The following is a 26266-nucleotide window of genomic DNA, read 5'->3' on the forward strand; positions in this document are numbered from 1 at the left end:
GTCACAAACCAGGACACAAAATGTCCCATATCAATAGGCTTCAGTGTTTCCACTCCACTATACTTTTTAAATGCCTGTAACAGTCTCTCATAGTGTGCATGAATTGCCTTCTTCGTTTGATCAATCTTGACCCAGTCAGTATCTTAGGGTGGTACCTTGGACTTCAACCACATCATCGCCTGATCATACTTCCTCAGCGCTATAGCTGAAGGACCATTAGTCACAGGGTCTCTTGTAGGCTCTCTCTCTAATAGCTCTTCAGCTATTTCTCATGCCATCCACAAATCACTTGGGACCATAATGTTGAACAAGGTATTCATATCAGTCCACAAGACCTTCAACATTTTCACAAACCACTCAACTTGCTTGTACCACTCCACAGGATTCTCTCTTATTTTAGAGAATTAATTTGTACATGACACCAGACCGCTCCTATTCAAAGGTACATATATATAACCTCCGCTTCCAGTAAAGGAAAGCTTGTAGCACCTTTTGAGCCCCCCCCAGAAGAAGGCGGCTTTCCTGTAGTTTTCTTGGGAGTCTTTCGTTTTGACCATATAACTTCACGCTACTCTAATTCACTCCGAATTCTGATACTATGGATTAATTTCCAAATTTGAATCTTAATCCCTGGTACTCTCAAATGCTCTGTGTCCTGATCACTAATTCTGAGTCGGTGGCTCTTCTGTAACACCTTAGTCCACTCTAAATCTATCTTATATTTCTGAGAAAATTCAGAATATTGGTCATGTGTTTGCTTTGCTCTCCTAGTCACATCTGTACTCATGAACACTGCCTATACATTTCTATTTGATCCAATGTAAGACAACCACTTATCATTTCATTCCATTCCTTCTTCGGTTTTCCCACATCCACCAAGTTTACTTTCAAAGTAGACTGAAGTGTTCCCTGACGCAATTCCCTGAATTTCCTCCTATCATGTTTTGATTCACTGTAATCGTTCCTTTCACGCTCTGGTCCTTCTGCATAGGAGAAATTCCTAACATACCAGGACTTGTACTTACTGGTGCAGTAGGCAATCCAGTATTCCCACCTGCAGTCTTGCTCCCACCTCCCTCCATTCGAATCGCATTATATGGTGGTGGTCACTTAGATATTAACACCTATAAAAAGACTATCACTAGTATCACTATAACTGTTTTCTACTTTCTCTCCAGATTATCTTGTTTTACCTTTCTTTCTCTTTTTGGTCCTTCTTTCCACTTCTTTGTTTTTCAATATTGGGATAATTTTGCTCCCTTTATCATGTCAATTCTCCACTTTTTCTCCATGAGTAAGCGCTGCCTTTTTCACTCATCCCTGATACCTCTCTTTTTCTCTTGCATGAGCTGCACGCTGCCAAGCATCAAGCACTTCAAATTGTGGAGGTCTGGGTTGTGGTTTCATGTGATATAAAATTCTCCCCAAATTTTCAATAATTCTCAAATAAATAAATGTACCATAACATAAAATCACTGGTCCACCTTCTTTCTCAGCGATCTTGTGCCATTGTTCTAACCAAATACATGTGTGTAGCCCTACATTTATCACCATATAATCACATGCAGTGTCTTCGGGCGGGGCTCCCCCCGTAGGTGTCTGAACATCTCCTCTAAACAAATCTCGTACAACTTTAAAACATTTCATTTTGAATTAAAATGTGTTTGTTTTGACACAAAAATCTATATTTTGCTTGAAATCTCAACCTAAATAATCAACCATTAACAGCAGGGCATCTCGTGATGTAGACAGCCATTAACAGCATCGCTTCACACCAACCAACCTCTACCAGCATGGCACACTGTGATGACAATCTCACTCCTCGCAGCAGCTCAACATCCTTTACAATTTTTTACACACGCACTCTTTTCAGCAACACGCTTGCAAATAAATACAATGCAATGACTGCAAACAACAATTGTCTGATTTACTAAAGAATCAACAGAAATCCATCATATAAAGTAACAGAACTCGATAAGACTTGATAAATGCTAACGCCGAAACTAGTCGTTTTAGTGCACAATAAAGATTGTGCTGTCTACTGATGTGCCGCTTCTGTTGTTTTTTACAGAAAATTCATAAGGAAACACATTGGAATCACTTTAAATATAATGGCTGCTGTCCCCGTAAGCTGGCACAGACACCGTGGGATGGTGAACTGCCAATAACAGCAAAGTCTTTCGATGAAAATAACAAAAACATGCATTCAATTGAAACCTCGTTCTTTTAGGGAATCAGCACAACTGTCCTCTGCACAAAAGGTACGCCACAATAATCATACCTCAATTTCACACAAAAGTTCAAACCCCCTATCTCGTTTGGGCTGTCGACATCTCACTACAACCCCCACAAAACCTCAGCAGACAATTACAATATAGTGTCTTCTACCCTTTTTTATATCATCCCAGGATTGTAGGTAATGTCGAACCCAACAACAACTTCTCCAAACTCACAATCATCTAAAACATTACCACATCATATCATGCAATCCCTGCTAGAAACCTCACAATCACCACAAACAGTGCAAGCTAAGCATAAGCCATTTGCACACAACCCTATTGATTTTCACTCCTCTGCTGTTACAATTCACTCTTGAACCACTGGAACATCACCAATACCGATTCTACTAGTTGAAACATGGGCACTAGGGACTCAGATGGATCAAAACTAATCTAAAGTAACAGTTTTCGTAACCCTTCTACTTCAGACACTAACCATTCTCAACCATATGAGGACGCTCTGGGCGGGTTCTTCCAATGTAACTCTGCTCGATAGAGCTTTGTAGTAGCGTGAGAGAAAGAGGGGTTAACAACAATTTAATTCTTAAAGTACAATGTTATCATTAGGACCCCACAATGAAAGTCTCAGTCAGCAACTTGTCTTTAAAAGAATTATTACAAAATCAAAGCCAGACTAATATAAATCAATCTAAAAAAACATTGTATTAAAGTGTACAATAACCAGAGGGAGAACAAAGCATTTTACAATATTGGCCCTCAACAGTAAAGAACATATAATTATATCAGGAGCTGCGATACATAAAAGAAGAACAAGAATTTGGTGACTCGTTGAATGGTTTTGATCCTTCTCCCCATACATGGAAAAGATTTGCAGCATCTATTAAACCCTACACTAACCCAAGAATACTGGAAACCATATTGAAGCACAGTATCATGAAAGGTGTCTGCAAAAGAACCTTTGTAGAAGTTCTCTAAGTAAAGAAATGTGTTTAACATGAAGCCACACAATCAGAAATGTCAAGAGAGGTCTGTACCACTCATATTCAAGTCTGTGCTTCCAGAGCTTCCTTGGTTCCTCCCTTTGTCTGATAGTAGCAATTTATAACACTCCCTTTGTTCTTCAATAAAATAATTTGACCTTGCCAGCTCTTCCTCACTTCTCTCCATCTCTGAAATGCAGTGGGCTTTCCACTTATTAACAAATGATTTCAGGCTTCACACGCAAAGGAGAAAAACATGCAGAAAAACATCTTTCATGTTACTATTACCTGCCCGACTGTAAGCCTAAGGACCGCAATCACGCTAAATTACCACACTTAAATCTTTTATAATAAATCGAGCTATATCATGCAGTACTCTTAAATGTGGCACAATAACCAATATATGTAATTTTAAGGTAAAATTACAATGAGTCACAATTCATTAAGAAAGCATTAACACACATATGATTTGTTCTCACTAATCCCAGGTGAATGCAATACATTTAATACATTTTAGCACACCACTTTACAGTCTAAACCTATAGAAGAATAATGTCAGCAGTCCAGATGTTTCTGGACAGGAAAACGTTACTATACAGACTCATATATCTCAAAACATACAATAGATGCGATTCTAGAACTTCAGTGTACCATGTCTCTTTAATAATATTGTGTCACACAAGTACATAAGGCCAAGTGTAAATACCTAAATATGTGGTCTTGACAAACATAGAAGGATGGAGCCAACATTTTGCACCTCCACTTTGATTCCCCAGTACATTGCTTCTATGTTATTTTAGTGGCATTTACATGGATTTTCTATCCCCGCATCTGGTGTCAAAGCGCTGTTTGAGTGGAATTACGTTTAATTTAGCAATTTCGGTGGGCCATATTTTTTTCTGCTCATCACCTATTCGGGTGACAGGACAGACCAATATTTGGTCTTTTTCCTTTGCCATTTTCACCCTATTCTAGTCATGCTTTCTGTCATGATTTATCATTGTCAGGACATTTTTGACAAACATCTAATGTGCAATACTTTCTAATAAATGACTTCTGCCGTCATAGCTGTTTATATCCCCCCTCCAGTGCTTAATCTGAGCCGATGGCACTTATTTATCATCATCAGACTTTCATGCAGAACAAGAGAGAAAAACAAAAAAAATGAAAGGAAAAGGAAGACAGAAGAACAGTGACAAAGGGCGAACATAGGGTTGAAAAAGAATCAGATGGAGTGAGATATCAGGGCAGAGTGTGTCTGGTGGTGAATGAAAGAGTCACCAGGTGGGCTCCAGGCTACTCAGCCTTGGTATTCATCTCCCCCGATATTTGTTGTGCCACAATATTTGTTGTGCTGGCTGTGACCTTCTGAGTAAAACTTTGGTCCCCAGCACTTATTGTTTTACATATGAAGCACTGCCTTTCTCATAGCTATCATTCATTTTCCACAGTTAAGCTTTTCAAAGAAACATTTACAGTCTTTTAAAGGTAGAAGCACTGGCAATGTTGTTTAGACATATGGGCCATAACAAGCTACTTTACCTCAGAGGAACTCAGATAAAATACACCATAATAACTAATGCTTTCCACATATATATAGCAGAACACATAGACATATTGGCTATCAAAGAAATGATACCAATTAAAGGTTGCATAAGCCCATGGCTTCACCCAAATACGTCACATTTTCACAAAAAAGGTATATGTATTTGTACGAAATTGAGTTATTAGTTGAGAGGGGTGGGAGCAGCACTCAAATAGTAAACATAATCCTTGTCAGGGTGATTCACAAAAATCACTAAATAAACCTGTGATTAAAGCTCTGGTAGCTTGGCACATAAGCTGCTTGGTTTAACTTAGAGGCAGTGCACAAAGTATTTATGCATATCCAAACAGCAATAAAGTGGAAATACAACATGAGAAAAATCACTAACCAATTTAGAACAGTAGAGTAAATGCAAATATAAAAAATGACACCAAAACAACAAAAATCCAATCAGTAGAACAGGAGATAAGAATTTTTGAAGTTTGAGATGAAAACAGTGCCAAAAAGCACACAGCAAAACTTGCAGTCGTCTGGTGCAATGAATCGGGGAAAAGTCACAAGTTCCAATTGACTGTACTGGAGTGCAGGTCGGGCACAGTGACAAAGTTATTGTGCAGATTAGTTACCTTTTAAGTATGCGCAAAAAGTGTTGTTCAGGTTAGTGGGGGCTACAGGGGGGTTTCTTTCGGTTTTAGGATGGTGCATTGCGGATGGCTACAGTTGTTGCCTGAAGAGCTGGTTGTTGCTGGAGCTTTGCTTTGGTGGTCATCACAGGCTGTCACTGTTGGCGCATAGTGCTGGACTCGCATTGGAGATCACTGTAAATGTTTGATTCTTTGTGCGAAGGCAAGGAGCCAAAAATATCTGTAGCTACATTGTTTTTTCAGGAAGAGTAAATTCTGATGCCTTCCATTGGTTCAGGGTCTTGGTGAATTAGGATTCACTCCAGCATAGGCCAGTTGCAGGACTCAGGAAGGTACAGTTGATGCTTGCCAGCTTTGCAGTTGCGGGGAGGCCTCTGGAAGCTTGTTTTGTCCCGGTAGCTCATACAAGAGGTCAGCCAGTTGACCCTTTGAGTCCCTTCTTAAGTGCACGGGTCTAAGGCATGCAGTCCCAACCTTCCTTCTTCAGACAGCAGGGCAGCCCTTCTAAATCTTGCTCGATCCAGTAGTGCTCTAGTGAGAGATTCTGTAAGTGCCATTTTTTAACCTGGGGATAGCCTTACTGTGGAGAATTCACTAAAGCTCCCCCCAAATTGGTTCTGGTCAGTTATTTTCCCCTGGTCCTTGCTACAAACTGTCTAGGGTGGCAAAGACAAGGGCAGGCCTGGTGCCAGGTTCCTTTGTACATACTTCAGGCAAGCCCCTCTGAAGTGTAATCCACATAGGGAACAACTCCTCTCTAGCCAACCTGTCAGGTGTGTCCATCCACATCTAGGCCTCTCTTGTCTCTACTTCAGTCAACACACAAAACACCACAGAAGAGCTATTCACAGCCATGTTACCCTGGACACAGAGAGCAAGGCACATTTGATTTGGGGCAGAAAAATGTAAACTTTCTAAAAGTGGCATTTTCTAAATAGTAACCTAAAATCCAACTTTACTATTAATGAGGGGTTTAAATTACAATTCATTTGATCATATTCAGTATTTCTGTATCCGTTTCTATTCTGAAGTAATCACTTATTATATACAGAAAAGATAAGCCAGTGTTAGTCTATGGGGAAGATAGCTTCACAGCAGTGAAAAACAAAATTCAGAGTTTTTCACTGCCAAGACAGGTACAACTTAAGCCCACATGTGCTACTTTTTAATTGCTGTCCACCCCACCCTATGAGCCATTAGGGCCTTCCAGAGAGGTGACTTATATTTATTAAAAAGAAAGGGCTAAGCCTTGGAAAATGGTTATTTTGACCGATTGAAATGGCAGTGTAACAATGCACCATAGGCTGCATTGGCTACCCTAAGACATTGTTTAAAAGTGCTACTTTAGTGCGTGACACAATAAGTGTTGCTATTCACTAGTAGCATTTAATTTACAAATCCCGGGAACATATAGTATCATATACTAGGGATGTACAAGTAAATTGAATGTACCAATCAGGTGTGGACCAATTTAAGTATGCTTTCAGGGGAAAGCATAGGCATTTTATCACTAATTAGCAAGGGAATAGTGCACAGAGTCTTACAAGGCAACACAAATGGGTTTCAGTCATGGAACGCACATATCTGAGTTGACCCTGCAGAAAGCACCCATTCCAATATATTTAACAGCTATATGTTGTGCAGTTCCTAGGAGTCCTCCAGGACCTGCGCTTTTTGGATGAGCTAAACTGAGGGCTTGGTCCCAACTGCTTCCAGACATACCCACAGGATATGTCAGCCGTTAGATCTGCTAGCTCTACAGTGCCACTACTACCCTTCTGTGTCTTACAGTGGTGTAGGTAGTTTCTGGCCACCACTGAATATGACAACCTTGATTCCTCAGGGATCGTGGAAAACTGTACAGTAAGTTTTGTCAGACACTCGTGCTTGCTTTGTCTCAGAAAATACACAAGTTGGCGATTAGGACGTTTCAATAATTGTTTTTGGGTCCAGCGACAATCTGGTGTAAAACATAAGTGCTGCAACAATCAGGAGACAGAAGTATATGAAAGGGATTGCTAGTACCAATATAGTAAATAGTCGATACATTTCCACCATAGTGCTAATAAGATGAACATAAGCAGTTTATATAAAAACAGTAGCACTTGTATATTCCTAAAATGCACGCCCTAAGTAATTCGCAATAATGTGCCTAGTCTAACCTGGATGTGTAGCTGTATAATCGTATAGCTATGTGTCTCTGTAGCCAAGTAACGCTTAGGGAAGACCAGCCCCTTTTAATATAGGAATAAATGTGCAGATACTATGATAACAAATTGGGGTTGTGGGAGACGATGAGGAGATGCCCAGGTCACCCCTCCTCTTTTCACACATTAGTTTTGGATAGGGCCACAGTTGGGGGAGCCAGTAGTTTCAAACACAGATTGCAGGGAGGAAGGAAGGGGGGTACCCTGTTTTAAGTAGGTATTGTTTATACCTTAGATCACAAAAAGGGTAGCGGTGTCAACGTGAATGGAAAACGCGCCTTGTCTTGTGATGTTCATAGTGATGGACTAGCTAAGACCCTATTTTTGATTCACAGTGGGCAGTTCGGTGACTTAGGTCTGGGTGCTGGGGCACAATATGTTGGTCTTACCCACACCACTGAATCGTGGGATTGGGATTGGAGCACTGAGCGAACAAAAAAACAATTTACGATAGGCCTAGTATTAGATATGGGACTGAGACTCCTCTCCTGGAATGTGAAGGGACTGGGAGATAAACTCAAGTGTGGAATAGTGCTCCAATTCATACAAAAACACTTCCTGTACGTCGTCCTATTGCAGGAGACACACTTAAATGGCAACACATGTAAAGCCCTAATTCATTGGTGCTACAAGTTAGTTGCATACTCTAGCTTCTCCACCAGATCGAGAGGGTTAGGGATACTTATGTGAGGCGCTTTTCCCCTGGCTATAGACCATATCTTTTTGGACACACAAGGTAGACTTGCTGCAGTCCCGGGAATTTAGAAGGGTCATCCAATCACTGTTGTGACAATGTATGTCCTGTCAGCACTCCACAGCACAGCTTTTCAAGATTTGGGAGATTTACTTTTTTAAACTTCCAGGAGGGGAAGCTTCTCATAGGGGGGAATTGTAATGCTACTTTATCTTGGCTGCTAGAATGTCACACCCCTGTGACTCACAATGCACACTGTCACGTTTTTTCCAAAATCCTTGGAGCTATCCGACGCATCGACGTGTGGTGAATCCTCAACCCAGAGGGGTGACATTTCACATTACACTCGGGCGCACATTATTGTCTCATTAGAATAGGCTACATTCCCACTCCGACCGATCAGGTATTATGATTTAAGGCGATACGCCATGTGGCAAGTGGGCATCTTCCCCCCTGTATGGGCCCGCTACGCAGCAGGGACACGGCAGTCTAGGAAGCACAGCTAATGGCTATCAATCAATGTCTACATTGACCCTATGATGAACCTGCGTACAAAATGGACATATTTGTCTTACCTGGCGGGAGCTACGATAGGGCACTTTACACCACACCAACAAGACTACAGATTACAGGCCTCAACAAACCCATGGTCCAGCTCTGGCACGCAGTAAATAAGAGCCTGTGATGGGCGAATAAGATCACATAGGCCACCCATCTATGGGATGCTGAAAAACTGGGAACCCTTAAGAAAGTCAAGGGATTTGATGGATGGGATTTTAAAATTACTTCTTGTCTTGATAATAGAGGTAGAATTGGACTTAGTCTTGAAAGGACTAAGGGGTTATAATATTTAAATTTGGGCAGGATATTTTAATTGTAAATTATGTGTAGACATTACAGGGGATCAATGTGGTTATGAAGACATATTTGGTGATCAAATATCTCATTTTCCACGTAATTTATATGGAGAGGCCATTAATTATCCCCTTCCATGCTCATGACGAGTTCAGCTCGTCATGAGGCACAGTGGAGCTACACTCATGACGAGCTGAGCTCGTCATGACCACACCCGTTTCCATAGACCTTCAGCACAGGAGAGGAATATCTCAAGCAGCGATGAGGTTATGCTATGATTAAATATAAATTGGAAGTCATGGAGCCAGGACCGCATGAAGGAGATTGTGATAAACATACATATGAAGGGTCCAGGTCGTCCTATCTGCAGCGGAGAGCACAATCCAGAGGGCTCCGCTTAACCAAAGGGCAAGGCAACAGAAAAACATATTGTGCCTGAAACACCAGCCCTTTACATCATGAAGTGGCAAAAAAATGAGATTGGGACTATTCTGCTACCTCTCACTTGTATCATGAGGACGGCGGAATGCATAGCCAACACCAACAGCAGGCTTCCACCCCACCTCAGACTCCAACTATGGACTTGCTCTATGCCACACTAAAGCAGATACAGGGGGAGGCTAGATCCGAGAGCAGAAGAGCTCAGCAAGCAAATAAAGAAATTCAAAGTTCACTAAGCAAAATGAACAAATTATATGCGGAAATGGCAGGGAGAGTCACTGAGGTGGAAGAAAGGACTGGAAAGTTGGAGGATGAAGTCTCAAGATGGCAGGAATTCAAGGAGGCCCAGGAGAAAGCCACTGAGGACGTTCAATGGAAGTTGGAAGACTTCGAAAACCGACAGAGACGCTACAACATTAGGCTCTTGGGAATTCCAGAGGGGGTGGAGGGGCAGGATGCACGGGCCTTTGTCATCTCACTATTAAAGCGGGCCTTTCCCGAACTCTCGGCTTGGAACTGGCAGAACGAGGTGCAACGCGCTCATCGGTTTTCTTTAATCCAGAGGAAGGGCTATGCTACAACTCAGCCAAGACAAACCCAGGGCGATGCTGGTTTATGTTGGGAAATTTCTACTCAGGCAAGAAGTGATGGACAAAGCGAAGCCTCAGTCCTGGCGCTCCTTCAATGGAACAAAATTTTTTGCACGTCCAGACTTCTGCCACGTCACAGTAGAAAGGAGATGGCGATTAAGACAACTGATATCGCCTTTTCAGAAGATGGGATGTGAAGCCTATCTACTATTCCCAGCACGCCTTAAAGTGTTAGTTAACGGGCAAACCAGGATGTTTTTTTCAGAGACTAAAGCCCAATCATTTTTGTTGGAGCTAAAGGAAAGAAGGGACCAGAGGAGCACTAATGCTGCATTGAGATAATCAAGATAAAGTTATATGGATGAATCTGTAGATTAACCAATATAGCAATCTACTAAAACTATTAAGGCTAAAAGCATTAAAAAGCACTTCTATGGCACAATCACACTTAGTTAGGTTTCTTTTTTGCTTGGAGGTAGGGGGGCTTAGCGATTCCCTGCGGGCCAAAAGCTGTCACACTTAGGTCAGGATTGACCTATTTGCCTCTAAGGGGGGTAAGGGGGGTGGGAGTCAGAGGGGGGATGGGGGTGGGGGGTTATGGGCATAGGGCACAGTGCACTTTTGTACCTTTTCACACATGAGCTTTGCGTAGGGGGGAGAATGCAACTAGAGTCAGCAATCAGGCCATGGATGGTATCTATACCAGACATTGAAGGAAAATTGATGGTTTGGGAACAGCTTGACTGGGTAGGACAACCAACGGATGTACCCTAATGAATATAAGAATAATAACGTTTAATGTATGCGGTTTAAATGATCGTTTGAAGAGACAGCGAGTAGCGGTGCTGCTTAGAAATACAGGTGCAGACTTTGTGTGTCTCCAGGAGACGCACATTGAAGGAACCAAGGGTTTCTTATTGGAACAGCTGGGATTTCACTTGCTAGCTTACTCAAGGCAAGGGGCTAAAACTAGAGGGGTGGCTATTCTATCGAGGTTCAGCAATGTGGTGGTAAGTAAGAAACTTGGGGCCAGATGTAGGTGTCAAAATACCGGTCGGAATCGGCCGAAAATACAGATTTTCGGCCGTTTCAGATCGATATTTTGACATTGGTATATAGGGGCACTGAAAACATACAGATTCTGTAACATTACAGAATCGGTAAATTTTACCGATTCGGTAAATTTACCGATTGGTAAAATTACCGAATCTGTATTTTCCTATTTAGGTAGCACTTCTAACAGTGCTACAGGGCCTTTAGAATTTGTTATTTACCATGTAATACAATTGCATGGTAAATAACGAATTCCTGTGTACATGCACATCTGTGCATGTACACTTGTGCCATGTGGCACACAGACATGCCCTAAGGGCATGTATGTGTGCTACATGGCGCACAAGCCAGTTACAGGGGTGCAACAGAGTGTCAAAGTGACACCCTGTTCCCCTTTGCAATTCAGTATTTTTACCGATTCGGTAAATACCGAATCGGTATTTGCTATTGAATCCTATGGGCTTCAAGGCCCATAGGATTCAATAGCAAATACTGATTATTACCCACATCAGATTTACCGATTCTAAAATACCGAATCTGTAAAATTCGATATTTTAGAATCAGTAAATCTAAAGTACCTACATCTAGCCCTTGAAGACCAATGGGGTAGGTGGGTGGTGATAGAATGCTTGATTGGAGGTGACTGGGCTATGCTGGGATCAATCTATGGGTCAGCAGAAGATGATCCAGAAGTTTTTGATTTTTTAGACCTAGAACTGGCTACATGGGCTCCACAGGTTATTTTAGCTGGAGATTTTAATATTAACGGGCAGGAGGGCTCGGATTGGACCCAAATGGGAGTTATCAGGGCCGGAAAAAGAGAGTTTGCCGGGCAATCCTTAGCCTTTCTAAGAATAATACGTTAATGGATGTATGGGGGAAGTTAAAACCTAGTGAGCCAGGGTTTACTTACTATTCTGCCCCCCACAAGCTATGTGTTAGGTTAGATTATTTTATGTCATCCTGCTCCTTAATGTCCAAAGTACAGATTGAAAGACTCCCCTGGATCATATCCAATCACAATAATTTAATATTAACAATAGAGGTAGCAGCAATACAAAGGCAGGAGCGGGGATGGACATTTGAGAGGGGTTTATTGAGGGACACCGAATATGTCACGCATATGAAATCCTGGATTAAAAATTTTTGGGAATAGGGGAAGTACTGCTTCAGAGAATGTCTGGGATGCCTTTAAGGCAGGGGTCCGCGGAAAGACACTTAGTTTCAGCCTATCTAAGCAAAAGAAAGAGCGGTTAAAGTCGGAACAGTTAAGCAGGGCGTTATTAGGCACTGAACAGAACCTGGCACAGTGTACGACAACTGGGGTATCACTTGACCAGGCATTACTCAAGGTTGCCAGGGAGAAAGCAGAGGTAGAAGAGAGAATAGCAACTAAAGCTGCTGATATCTTTTTAGCTAAAAGGGAAACATTTCATGAATTTAGTGAATGGGTGGGTCACACCTTAGCGGTTCGGGTTAGACAGAAGGTAGCCTTAGGTGAAATTAAAGAAATAAAGGACTCCAGCGGGAACCTTGTTTCAGATACTGACAAAGTTTTTCGACAGTTTTATAGTAAACTATATAAAGAAGAACAACCCAAAGATCCTGGAGAAATTCAAAGATACTTGCACGACACCCCCACTTATATATTATCGGAGGAGGATAGGTAATTACTGGACGCACCTCTGGGGAAAGAAGAGATTGCTGCCGCTGTGGTAGGCTTGCCCTCAGGTAAGGCCGCCGGCCCAGATCAGATTCCGGGGGAATTTTATAAGGTGCTTTTTTATGTAATCATTTACGATCTAGTCAATACAATATAGGAGGTACAGGTAGGCCTTTCTATACCGGATAGCTGTGCAGGAGCGTACATAGTAATCATTTTAAAGAAAGGGAAACCATCTATTAAGCCAGGTTCCTACTGGCCAATTATGCTCATGAACTCAGATGTAAAGATCTTTTCAAAGGCACTGGCAGTAAGATTTTCAAGAGTAATAGGCATACTGGTTAGTATAAACCAACACGGCTTCATTCCAGGAAGAGGTACTACTCATCACAATCGTAAGGTCATTACATATATTGTTCGATGCCGCAGAAACCCCAAGAGACCCGATGGCAGTTATGCTTCTGGATGCCGAAAAAGCATTTGATCGGGTCTCTTGGGAGTTTCTATGGGCAGTTCAGAGGCGATCCGGATTTGGGGAGGGCTTTATTAAGGCAATACAAGCACTATACATTGCTCGAACACAGCATGTATCCGGGTGAACGCAGGACATACCTCTTCCTTTCAAATTACACGAGGTACACAACAGGGGTGTCTGTGCTCCCCACTTCTGTTTGCTACGTATATAGATCCATTGCTTTGAAAGTTGGAACAGAACACCTGGATCCCCCCCACTGGGGTCTATGTAAGGTTTTGGCTTATGCAGATTTATTTATTTATTTATTTATTTTTGTAATTTATTGAGCGCGGCGAATACCCGTGGGCGTCTCGGCGCTAATTGATTCCATTAATTCCCTCATCGCTCATAGCAGGCTGTATTGGACTACTGATCGAATAGCCAGGTTTTCAATAGCTTTCGAAATTGCATAAGTGAGGGAGAGGTCTTGATGCAGAGTGGCAAGGAGTTACAAAGCTTTGAAGATGACGTAGCGGTTATCACACCATTACCTACAGAAGCTATCAGAGAGGTAACGGAGGAAGCAGAGCTGTTTGGCCAAGTCTCAGGATATGCTCTGAACAAATCTAAAACCCAAATTATTAAAAACGAGCAGGCAGAGTGTACAGATCTGCGTGTGGTCCAGTCTGGAGTCTACCTAGGGATAAACATAACTGCGGATGTGGGCAAGTTGGTAGAGACAAACATAGGGCCAGTAATTAATAAAGCCAAGAAAGATCTGGATAGGTTTCATAATGTACATCTGTCAATAGTAGGGCAGGTTAACATCGTTAAAATGATCCTCCTCCCAAAATTCCTCTACCTGTTCAGGGCAAGCCCGCTTATGTTTGAAGCAAAATGGTTTAATATTCTAGAACAGATGATAAATAGATTCATCTGGGCGCATGGAAAAACAAGATGAGCACTGAGATACATGCCACTCCCTAGGGATAAAGGGGGATGGGCATTGCCTGATTTTAAACTATACTATTGAGCAGCAGCCCTCCAGCAAATGACAGGGCTCATGGGGGGGCGGAGTCCGAATTGTAGGAAGCAATGGGTTCTGTTTCTATTTATGCGTTAGTCCTTGGTGAAGGGGTGGAGAATGCTTTTCTGAATAATACTGATCTCAGTTACTTCAAAAGAACGAAATTCAAAACTGTCATCGCAGCACACAAGGTCTGGAAGGTGTTTATGAAAAGATTTGGGTTGGGAAGATTTAATGCATACACTAGGTTATTTCAGAATCCCACACTACTGCAAGAGATTTTCTCAGATACCGTGTTTTTAGAGTGGGGGTGGCGGGGGTTGACTAAAGCGGGGGATATGATTGGGCTTGAAGGAATGCGTCAATTCACTGATATTCAGTCGACATTTGGCCTCAAAATCAAGGAATTTCTTTAAGGACTTACAAGTCAGGAGTTTCCTAACCAGTAAAAAAGGTGGACCAAGGGGGTTTGAGAAAAATACCATCTTGGAAGCCATACAAGGTGGAAATGGAAGGTACTTTCAAAAAATTCTATGCTGAGCTTATTGAAGGTAGAGAAGACGATCTTGCAAAATATTAATCTAAATGGGCAGACAAGCTAGGAACAGAACAGGAGGCTTTCCGGTTGTCATTACAACTAGGACAGGAAATTCTTTGCTCGGCTGCCTTCCAAGCACAACATTATACAACTATTTACTTATTATATTATACACCAGCTAGGATTGCTCAATTGGGAGGAACGCAGGGGATCAACTGCCCACGTTGTGATAGCTCAGAGGCAGACATAATACATATTTTTGCGACATGCCCTCACTTACAGCCTTTACTTAACTCCATCAAATTATTTATGAAAAATTCTTTGAGAATAGAGGTCAATCTGACCCCAGTCAGAATTTTATTGGGGGTGGCCGAGGACTCTCCACGGTCTAAATATGATTACTTCCTTTTTGTTGCTATGGCAGTGTTTCGAATCTGTATTGCGTCAGCATGGCTAGACCGAATTCCACCCACTTTACATCAATGGGTGGCTAAGCTGCTAAATACCTACAATTTAGAGAAGGGGATATACGCACGAAAGGGCAAGAGGGGAAGAGCGCTAGGGATAAAAATATGGGACCCCCTCAATAAATGAAACGAAAAGTAAGCCCCTACTGCTTAGATTAACCATCTCACTGATCGCATCTTGAATTATTTGTTTAGTTCATTTTGTTTTGACTTTTCTTTCTTTCTTTGTGTTTTATTTTTCCCTATTTTCGATCTGATTGGTTTGTAGAGCGATATCTGTCAGGTTGACCCATGTACATACGATTTTTATTTTTCAATTTAATTTAAGAATGTATATGAAAACCTATTTAAGACTTGTATGTTTAAACAGTTTACCTCATGCTTATGCTAGCTTTTTATTTTGGTTTATTTTTTGATATACACTGATTTGCACATGTTTTTCACTTAATGTGCCCTGTGAGAAAAAATAAAAATATAAAAAAATAAAATAAAAAATAATAATGAAGGGTCCAGGTCGTCCTCATGCGTTGGCCACTTTTTAATATCTAGAAACGATAGGAACTTGGTTGAAGACTGTTTTATACAACCCAGTTTGCTAAGTGATCATCCTGTTTTATTGTTGCTAAACTGTAAATTATTCTAAAAAGTGAAGACATCCCCCTTGTAAGTAACATCAAAACATCAGACCAAAATGGGATTTTGATAAAGTGGTCAGATGTAGATCCCACAATCTTTGCAGAGAAAATATTGGAGAAAAATGAGAACCTGCCTAAAAAATGGCTGGATACGATATTGTTTCAGCCTTTCAAATTATTTCTGATTCAATTTTAAATGAATTGAAAGTTAAGATCAAGAAAAGCAGGGAGGACTGTCCGCGCTGGTTCAACAATTGTTGTTCCAGAATAAATAGGGATCTGAAGGCGGTACTAAAAAGTGAACCAAGGGATAGGGAAAAAATCCATTGTCTTCGGAACAATTACAGGCAAGCCTTAAACTTAAGAAAACTAGAACTAAGGGAAAATGCTTGGGATAATCTGATCCAAGCAGCCGAGACAAAGAACTCTATCCTTTTTGGAAAACCATTGATCAGCCACTGTTTAAAGATGCTACTTCGGTAAGGGTTGATACATTGGCCACACAAGCAGAATGGTTAACTCACTTTGAAAATATATTTAATCCCTCACAACAGTCCTTTAAAATGGAAGAAAATCATTATATTACTCTGACAAATAATCCTAGGATAGAACTAATTACCATTGCAGAGATAAATATAGATTTAAAAAATAGCGCAAGTGGGAAGGCTGCAGGGCCAAACGGGGTTCCAATCGATGTTTTTAAACATGACTTAGATTTTTGGTCACCCATCCTAGTTTATTTATTTAACGCTATTCATCAACTTGGGCAGAAAGTGTGATTGTCCCTATATTCAAGAAAGGGGATAGAGGTAGCGCACAATGTTACCAGCCAATATCCCTTCTGAATTCCACCTCTAGGTTAATGGGCAAAGTTTAGTTAGCGATATTGGAATGCTGGACACAAGATAAAAACATTTTAACAGACGCCCAATATTGTTTTAAAGTATTAGAAGGGGTATTGGAATGGTAGAGCAGTGCGTGAACCTCAAGTTACTCAATGGGGAAATACACACTGGCAAAAAAAGGTTTAATTCATCTTTGTTTTGTCGACCTCTCTAGTGCGTTCGACTTTATAAACCATGCCAAGTTATGGCAAACTTTAGCAGAGATTGGTTCCCCTGGATATTATACATTTTTATCACAGATATATACCCATCTTAGCTCAAAAATACGTTATGGCCAAAAGGGGGAATGCACTACGCACTTTAAAGTTACCAGAGGAATTAGACAAGGTTGCGTCCTCGCCCCTCTTTTATTTTCCCTCTATATTAATGCCATTGATTTTTTATTACAGAGTTTGCAAGCTGATGCCCCCGTTATTAATAAACGTGTTTCCCCAGTTTTATTATATGCAGATGATGCAGTCCTAATATCGAGGACTGCAAATGACCTCCAACTTTTAATAGATAATTTCACCAACTTCATGACCATAAGGGACCTAAAAATTAACCTTAACAAGAAATTGGTCATGACATGTGGTAACATGAAAAGTAAATGTAGAAATCATAACGTTGGAGGAATTTCTATTGAGAGGACACCCACCTTTTCTTATTTAAGGTTACTTCTTAATAGCATAGGTTCATGGACTGGTCATGTAAATTCCTGCAAACTAAGGTTAGTAAGATCAAGTGAGGCCCATTTTAGATTCTCACAGAAAATAGGGAATAAGCCTGTATGTGAGATATTAAAATTATATGGGAGCAAGTGTACTACGGTCGCTTGTTATGGTGTATGGTTGATATTTCCCCAATACAAACACTTGAGAATACGTTTTTGAGAAGGGTTTTAGCGGTCCCAAACTCAACACCAATCTATATAGTTTTCATGGAGCTAGATGTACCATATGAGTGACCTGATTAATGCAGCGGCCCTCACTTTGTGGCATCGAATCTGGACTAAAGAAGAAGCCTATTTTACTAATGAAGTAATTTTGGATTGCCTCAAACTAGCTCATTATAGGGATATACCATGGTTGCACTATATTGGTGGTCTACTAGCAGAGTAAACATGGATGTTACCCTTAACGAGTCCACGAGCACACAGACCCACAGTAAAACAGAGCTTAAGAAGGTTTTTTTTGCGATCGAGAGAAAATAAAAGGGGTGCCGAACTTAGTAAAAAATCAAGTGTTAAATTGTATTGTGAAGGACCAATTTTTTCTGGGACTCAACCGTATCTTATCTTTACGAGAAATTTACAGCATATATTTTATTTGACAAGACTAAGGCTGAGTACGCTCCACTTCCAAGTAGCATTGCCAGAAATGGGTAAGTGGAGCCATAATTTACCAAGGTGCCCGTGTGATAGTGAGACTCCCCAGAGTACTCTGCATTTTATACTTTTCTGTCATTTTTATTGGGACATCAGAAACTTGTTTTTCCGCCCAATATTTATTACTAATAAACTGTACACTTATAAAATTGCTTTTTATCATGTCTGTAACCTGGAGAAAGCATCAATATGTAACACAGTTATCTTTTTTACACAGACGACAATCAAAAGGAGAAAGGAACTTAGTTATCTGGAATCGCTAAATTACGAACTTAATTAAATAGAATTTTCATCCTAACATTGTAATATTGAATTGTATGTATTTTGTTGATCCCTGGCGTTGACATGTAATTCATACCTGTTTATACCTGCTAATACTTGAAGTCATACAGTGCTTATTTTTGTAAAGAATTGTGCTCTGGTAAAAATCTGTGATATGAAGTTGTATATTTTTTATGTGAGATTTTATTGTAGAATGCTTTTATGGATATATATATATATATATATATATATATATATATATATATATATATATATATATATATATATATATATATATATATATATATATATATATATATATATATATATATATATATATATATATATATATATATACTGAATAAAATTTATTTTGATTTGATTTGACAGATGAGATCTAATAGGTCTTGTTTGAGTGGGAAATCTGTGGTCACGAGGAGAGCCACCACAGAGTAGTTTGGTACATGCACATTAGACATGCTCATCAAGCGCTCAGTCCCAGGGGGGAGGAGCTCCCCAAATCCTCTCCACTGGAAGATACATTCCTCACTGACTATATGATCCAAAAAGCGATATCTTTGACCTCTCAAAAATTGATTAACAACACTCCTGAACCCCCCTCCTCCAACTCCATGAGTATTGGGCACAAGACAAGAGGAGCAAGACGACGAGGAATGGAAAGAAGTATTGGCCTCCCCTCGGGTGGTGGCAATTTCCTTGCGATTCAAATTAATACAACTTAGGATATTTGCATAGAATGTACTTCTCATGCCAAACTCTTGTCAGGGTCAGTTTTAGGGTAGATCCTTATTGTAGGAGACAATGTAGTCAGGAGGGCCCCTTTTTATCATATCATTTGAGACGTGGTTCTTCACGACCGGGTAACTCTGATTTTTGCAGTTGCCGGCGGTACCAGGGAAACACTTCGTGCTCCTAGTCCTGGAGAGTCCACACACCTAACCCATCAAGGAGAAAGTATATGAATTAGCTTATTCATGTTAATAGATCCAAAAGAGAGATCACATCTGCAGTTCTAGGTTTTAATCAATAAGAAGGGATCATACGCGAATTCCCTCTATCCAGAGAAATTGGCATAGCAGGCTGGACAACAACATGTGTTTTTTAGTCCTGATGAAGACCCAGTGTGATGTTACCTAACTACACTCGTCCCTGGGGGTGGGGGGGTCAAAACGTCAACGTGCCATGAATAAACCATACCATACCCATATAGACATGTACAAGATATGATGAAAAACACTTGCTTTCTTTAAGGGTATCAACAATACATGGGCACTCAATCAAACAAACTTTTATGTATACATGTTAATTGTGTTGACTGTCTTCGATTGTCTATTGTCTTAGCATTTGTGTTACATATGAGGCACAATGTTACACTTGTCCCACATGTACATATATGTCACAGAATATTATTCACAGTCTGTATTTGGTTTGAATTGTTTAATGTACTAAACACAGGTGATATATGACTTCTAATATACAGTGCATTTCTAACTGTTTTCAAATAAATAGTGTCTAGTAAGGCGTTTGTGTATGTAGCATTAATTGATAATGCTTTATCTCTATGGAGTGATTACAATGTTTGATAAAAATACCTACCTTTTCGTGGCAGAACCACTTTTTCCATACTAGGGTCGGTTTCAGGGCAGATCCTAATTGTAGGATACAGAAGGGCCCCTTTTTATCTTATAATTTGGGTTTGTATACATATTAAAATATATTGGGGGCAGTTGTATGCTCCTTGGGGGAGGTGTTGGGGACAAGACTGGAGCCAGGCGCTAACTGGTGCCTGCTAAACATATGGGGTGGTACAGACCTAAATAGTATAGAAAGGACCTGAGTGATGCTAGGAATGATAATATCCAAGCGCAATAGAGCGAAAGTGCGGGGTGCACTCGAATTGCCAACAATTCAAGCCTGGATGGAGGATATGGACTGGTGCATGTTATCAGAAAAGACAGTAAATGATGGCCGGGGCTGTCAGTGAAAGTGGGATTCATACAGGGGAGATATATGCACAACACCAGTACTTAACACTCATTCAATAGTCGGGAACTAGTAGGGCATTGCTGTGTAGGAGATACGAGAAGTAGCACAATAGTACAGTGCACTTTAAATTTGATGTTTATTGATTCTACAAAAGTTTTCAGTTCATTGCCAAGGTAATACTATATTATAGATTTACCATGTATTTCTGTCATCACTAAAAAGAGTTTAATTCTTAGTTTTTTTTAACTGAGTGGATTCCCCAGAAAATGCATTGTGATTTATTTATGACTGGCCATTAATAGGGATTGCTCCATGCCACTCATCAGGCATTTATTTGAGCTGGTCGTATAATTTTTGGTCCTCTACCACTTCTGAGTGGTCCCCTCAGTTTCATTGGGTTGTATGGTGCCAATATCTGTTGATTTCTCCTCAACTGCTCTTGTTTGGACTTCTCTGGCATACACTATGACTGAGTATGAAATGGTTGCTTACGTTCCACTTCTGACAGAACCCCTCAGAGCATAATTGGCACTGTGGTGAGTTGCACAATGACCATTCCCATGGCTCACTCTTCGGCTGCAGCAGATGGAAACCCTTAGTGCACAATCTACAGCTTAGCAGGCTGTTTGATTCTGATTCTTAGGGTTCACTCCTCTTCTGTTCCTGTGTGTCCCCATTGCCATTTTATATTTTAGTATTTCTAGGGTTTGGTTTTGCTGCTCCCGGGTGGACTACTGAGAGCCAATACAATTACTGGTTGTGTTATTTACTATTCCTACGGTTTGTTCATGGTCATTCCTGGGTGGACACCACAGAGCATATGCCATAGCTGATTTATAATCACCCATTCCTAGAAGATGCTCCCAGTCTGTCCTTCTGGGGCTCCTCCTTAGTGAACTACTAAAACTAAGCACTATGGCTAACTGTATCATTCCCATTCATATGGGTTGCTTCTTAGTGCTCCTCAGGCATATATCATGGCTGGTAAAATAAATATTGCGCCTCAGTCACTGAAGTGGCGCCCATATGAGATTATACAATAGCTGGTTGCTTAATGCCACTCCAATTGGTTATTCACCTGCTGCTCCTGGGTGTACTCTTCCAGTAGTGATTTAACAATGCAAATTCCTAATGGTTGCTACCATTACAATTAGGGCTAGACTCCAAACTTCATAAACCATGGCTTATTACATAATACCCATTCCCCCTGTTGCACTGCTACCATTTCTGTGTGGACTACTGCGCAAAGAGTATAGTTCAGGGAAGATTACATCTATCAAAGTTAGTACCCTAACCTTTGGGCATGTTTCCATGCTCACTATTCAAACTAGCTTAAACTGGATGAGTCAGATTATTCTGAAATTGGTAAGCATTCACATTCTGTATCCATGCATAAGCGGTTCTCCATACCTACAGCAACATGGTTTGATCAGTCTCTGACACCTTTGCTCAACACTAAAACATTTCATCATTGCCCCACTGCACTCACACAATTTTATATATATCCATACAGTAGCATATAATGCTGTAGTGAGTAAGGCTCACATTCCTCACTCACTCCTTTTTTGTTCAATGCATGCCAAGATTCCACAACAAAAACATGATAAGACATAACTTTTTATTTCTGTCACCGTTGAGAGAATATTTTCCTAAGATGCGTCTTGTCTTATTGTTCTTCTCTCGCATTTCCCTGTACATTTGTATGCATGCTTCTACATTGCCATGAATAAAATAAAAATAAATGTTGGTACTGACACATGATATCCAAAAAATATCAAAGCAGCCCACATGACAGGCACACACCACACCCTTTCATCCATAGCACTATTCGGAAGTAGAATGCAACTAGTCCATAAATGCTCCATGACACTTTCACATGAGTGTAAAACACTATACAAATGAATTTATAAGTCAACCAATAAATCAAATGTGTGTGGTTCACATTATATTCATGTTCATCACTAGACTGTAAATGTTAGAACCCTTCAGAAAAATATTGCACATTATGTTACCTATCTATATGCAAATCCCATTTCAATTGGATTGCTTTTGATTTATTAACAGATATAAGAAATTTGACAATAAATTCTTGCGGAAGATTCTGATTCGGGAGAACCAGCCCAAATCAAGCATTGTGACTCTCTACAAAAAGTTAGAATTAAAGCAAGCCATTGAGATGACTGAAATTGGAGTAAGCAGAGATCCATCAATTTCCTCTCTACAGTAAGTGTGTCTTTTTTTAAGAGAAGTGATGAACGTTCGTCTCTGCTTCTAGAGGAGAAGATGTCGGAAAATAATAGAAATGTAGTTAATAATTATGGGATTTAATGCCTCCTGCTGTACAACATAAGGGTATTGCAAGTCACTGAGGAGTTCCATGACCATATAGGCCATGTCCCTCTATTGGTTATAGAATTCCAAGGTGACTTTCAATATCCTTATAACGTAAAGTAAAGTTGAATTTTATCCCATAAAATAATTGAGTCACTTGCACTCACCTTCGCTGATAAATGGCACAATGGCATGTCATTTATGACACCGTCCACCATTCCATTGTACTTTGAATACTGGGATGACTTTCAATGCTGAATTCAACCCGAAATGTACTAGAATTCAAGATGCCGCAGGTTTAAATTGCAGGATTTCCTGAACCTTTCATACATGACATGAGGCATCTTTGCAGCTATGCATGGCAGGGTGCAGTGCCTGCACAAGAAAAAACACATATGTTGTTCTGTGGGTGAAAGTTAGAGCAGGAAACAAACAATTTCAATTATTCCTTGCCTGTGAAAGAAATGATTTGTGTTGTCTAGACAGTCAGACATTTGAAAATGGTGGTGGTATTGTAGTATACGTTCTAGGGTTGATCTGCGATAAAATACGTGCAATAGTTTTATAGCATCCTGAAATGCTTCAAAATTTGGGAAGTTAACACCCTCTTCGGTTTTGGTCTTTTGTTGTTTTTTAAGGGCTGTTATTCTATTTCCCTTTCCAAAGAAATCTTGTCAGGATCTCTTTTAGCACTTTGAAGAATGAAGGAGACCAGTGACGTCTGGTCACAGTGATGGATTTAAAACATATGGCATGTAATACTTTTGGGGGGATATACATTTTTATTGCCATTTAAAAACAACATGGTGCATACCAGATTTCGAAACAGTGTTACCAACTCAAATCTCCCCCTACCACCATGCTCTGCCACAACAGTTGCATAACACATATCCTGGAGAAGAAGCAAGGGGGCAAAGAAGGACCATGCTGAGTCCATAGTACCAGATCACTGAGTCCATCTCAGATGTAACACTGTTGGATCCCCCATGTACTATGCGCAATGGCACCTAAACGCAACCCCATCCACAACCTCCCAATGCCATGAAGTATCTGAGCATGAAGCATCTGAAAGGTCACATGAAGCATAACGGTCTGCGAACCTGGTGGGGCCTAGTATCTGTGAACTCGAGCAGTTCTGCTTGCATCGCTGCCCTGGCCTGTAGGTCATCAGCCAGCCTGTTGTCTTTCTGACATTTACGCATCCAAGTTTCTTCATCCATTAGTGATTCAGCCATATCTTTAGCCGAGTTTCTGTACCTCCAGAGGGGAAGGGGACAGTTAACAAATAGCCACTCTACATTTAGCAAGGACTGTGACCAATAATAGATACCGCCTACCCAGGCCCTTCTTCTTGCGTTTCGGTATCTGTCCAAACAGGTATTGTCTGTGATCCCCCTACTCCATATCTGCATTCAACCTATAAACTATGGTCTACCAGTAGGTATCCAACTCGGGGCACTGCCATATCATATGGAGAAAGTCTGCCCCATCAACAAAATACTGGGAGCAGATAGGAGCCCTTCCTGGGTAAATGGTGCGTAGTGTGCCAGGAGTAAGCTAAACCTGATGGATAACAATATAGTGAATCAATTTAAACCCTGAGTTTGCTGAGGCTTCCTGCACCCCTGCATGTATAGTTTCCCAATCCTTATTCGTAATCTGTTCCCCCAGAGCCTCCTGCCACCGGTCCTGCACCAGCAGTGTTCACAGTGGGATATCTTCCCTAAGTGCCTTGTAAATAAAGGAGATCAATCTGCGACCCACAGAAATTGTGAATAAAGTTACCAATGTTTGGGACACCTCAGGAACATCCGGAATGAATGCCATGTGTTATGGCCAGTTGCAACTTTCTTTGTGAACTATGGAATTGTCTGTGGCCTAAATTAAAGGTCTCTACCGTGTCCAGCAGCATAATACATCTATCATTTGGAGTCATCCTCCCGCCCTCCATTGATCAGTCGCCATAGTTTGGGCTATTTGTGCAGAGCAAAGGAGGCATGATGGAACACCTTCCTGGCCGACCCCTCCCATGCCCTACACAGCTGTCCCAACACATATGCGACTGTAGTGGGCGTTCTCGACCTCAACATCAGGAGTTTGGGCAGTGGCACCTCACCATAAGTGCCATGCAACAATGGCTTTTCCCAATTCTGCCTGTTGTCCAGCCAGTGACCTACCAGTCCACAACTAGGAACACGGTGACCCGGGAGCTATACAAACAGCGCGCATATCGCGTATCCTTTCGTTTGCAACATATAGGGACTGAGAGCCAACCCTCTCTTCTCCCTTCGCTTCGATATAATTTACTTACTGAGACGGTAGATGAGAGTTACTGGCTTCACTACGTATTTCACTGTGAGAAGCTCCGGGGATTCCTGTCGATTCAGATAGACATGACAGTGTTCATCCTGATTTCAATATTGTCATTCGAATTGGCCAAGGGCCCCACCAGGTCAGAAGTATCACCGGCAGAGCGACCTTCTGCATAGATACAGCCATTCCGAGTCCTGAAGATTCGCGAGAGCGATGAAACACGTGTCGGCTGACTGTTGTTTATCACATGAAAATTAAAGAACGGAAGACTACCTTTTCTTTTCTTTTCTTTTTTGAAACAATTGTTTATTATGCAGCTTTACCTGTATTTCTTGCTACATGTTACACTATCCATGTATTTTTGGAAATTTGATGTGTGTGCATAGGGTTGTTTGTCTTTGTTTTTTTAGCCAGTGACCTACCAGATGTTGGAGTTGCACAGCAAGATATTAAAGCTCTAAGCTGGGTAACCAGCCCACCACACCACCAGGTTTGCTTCAAAGTAGCCAAGCTAACCCTTTTCTAACTGGATGCCAACTGGATGCCCAGAGCAGGCCAACCATGGTTTTATCCAATTCAGGAATGTATTTTCTGGGGATATCAAATAAGGCTCCCTGAAAAACGTAAAGACAGCGGAGAAAAACAATAATTTTCCCGAGCATCACCTTACCCATTGAGGATAAATGGAGAATGTTCCAAAATTTCACCAAAGGTCAAAGACCCTCCAGAACCCTACCGATGTTCAGAGGCTCAAATGTCCCCACCTCCCCCACTATTGCTAACCCAATATATCTCATCCTGGCAGCCACCGATGGGAGCCCAACATGTAAATGTAAATGTAGTTGAGCTTATATAGCGCACAGCTACCCGCAGTGGGTTTCCCGGCGCTTGCTTAGGGAACCTGTCCTGGTATTCCCCTGTGAGATAACCCCAGGCAGGGTATCCACAAGGTGAAAGCCAGGCATCCCGCCGCGAGGGGCCGTTGTGGAGATTAAGCAAGCTATTGCCCAGAGTCGCAGAGTGTGAACCTGTGAGTCGAGAAGGCACCA

General features: G+C 41.1%; 1 protein-coding gene across 1 annotated transcript in view; it reads left to right on the plus strand.

Annotated features, from left to right (window-relative positions):
* Positions 1-26266, plus strand: part of SLC9A4 (solute carrier family 9 member A4) — a 669359-nt gene that overhangs the window by 304296 nt on the left and 338797 nt on the right. Inside the window, exon 8 of the mRNA XM_086934738.1 lies at positions 22638-22796. Coding sequence (XP_086790864.1) covers positions 22638-22796 — 159 coding nt within the window. The remainder of the gene's footprint in view (positions 1-22637; positions 22797-26266) is intronic.

Source organism: Lissotriton vulgaris, chromosome 8 (genome assembly GCF_964263255.1).
Source record: "Lissotriton vulgaris chromosome 8, aLisVul1.2, whole genome shotgun sequence".
NCBI lineage: Eukaryota > Metazoa > Chordata > Amphibia > Caudata > Salamandridae > Lissotriton > Lissotriton vulgaris.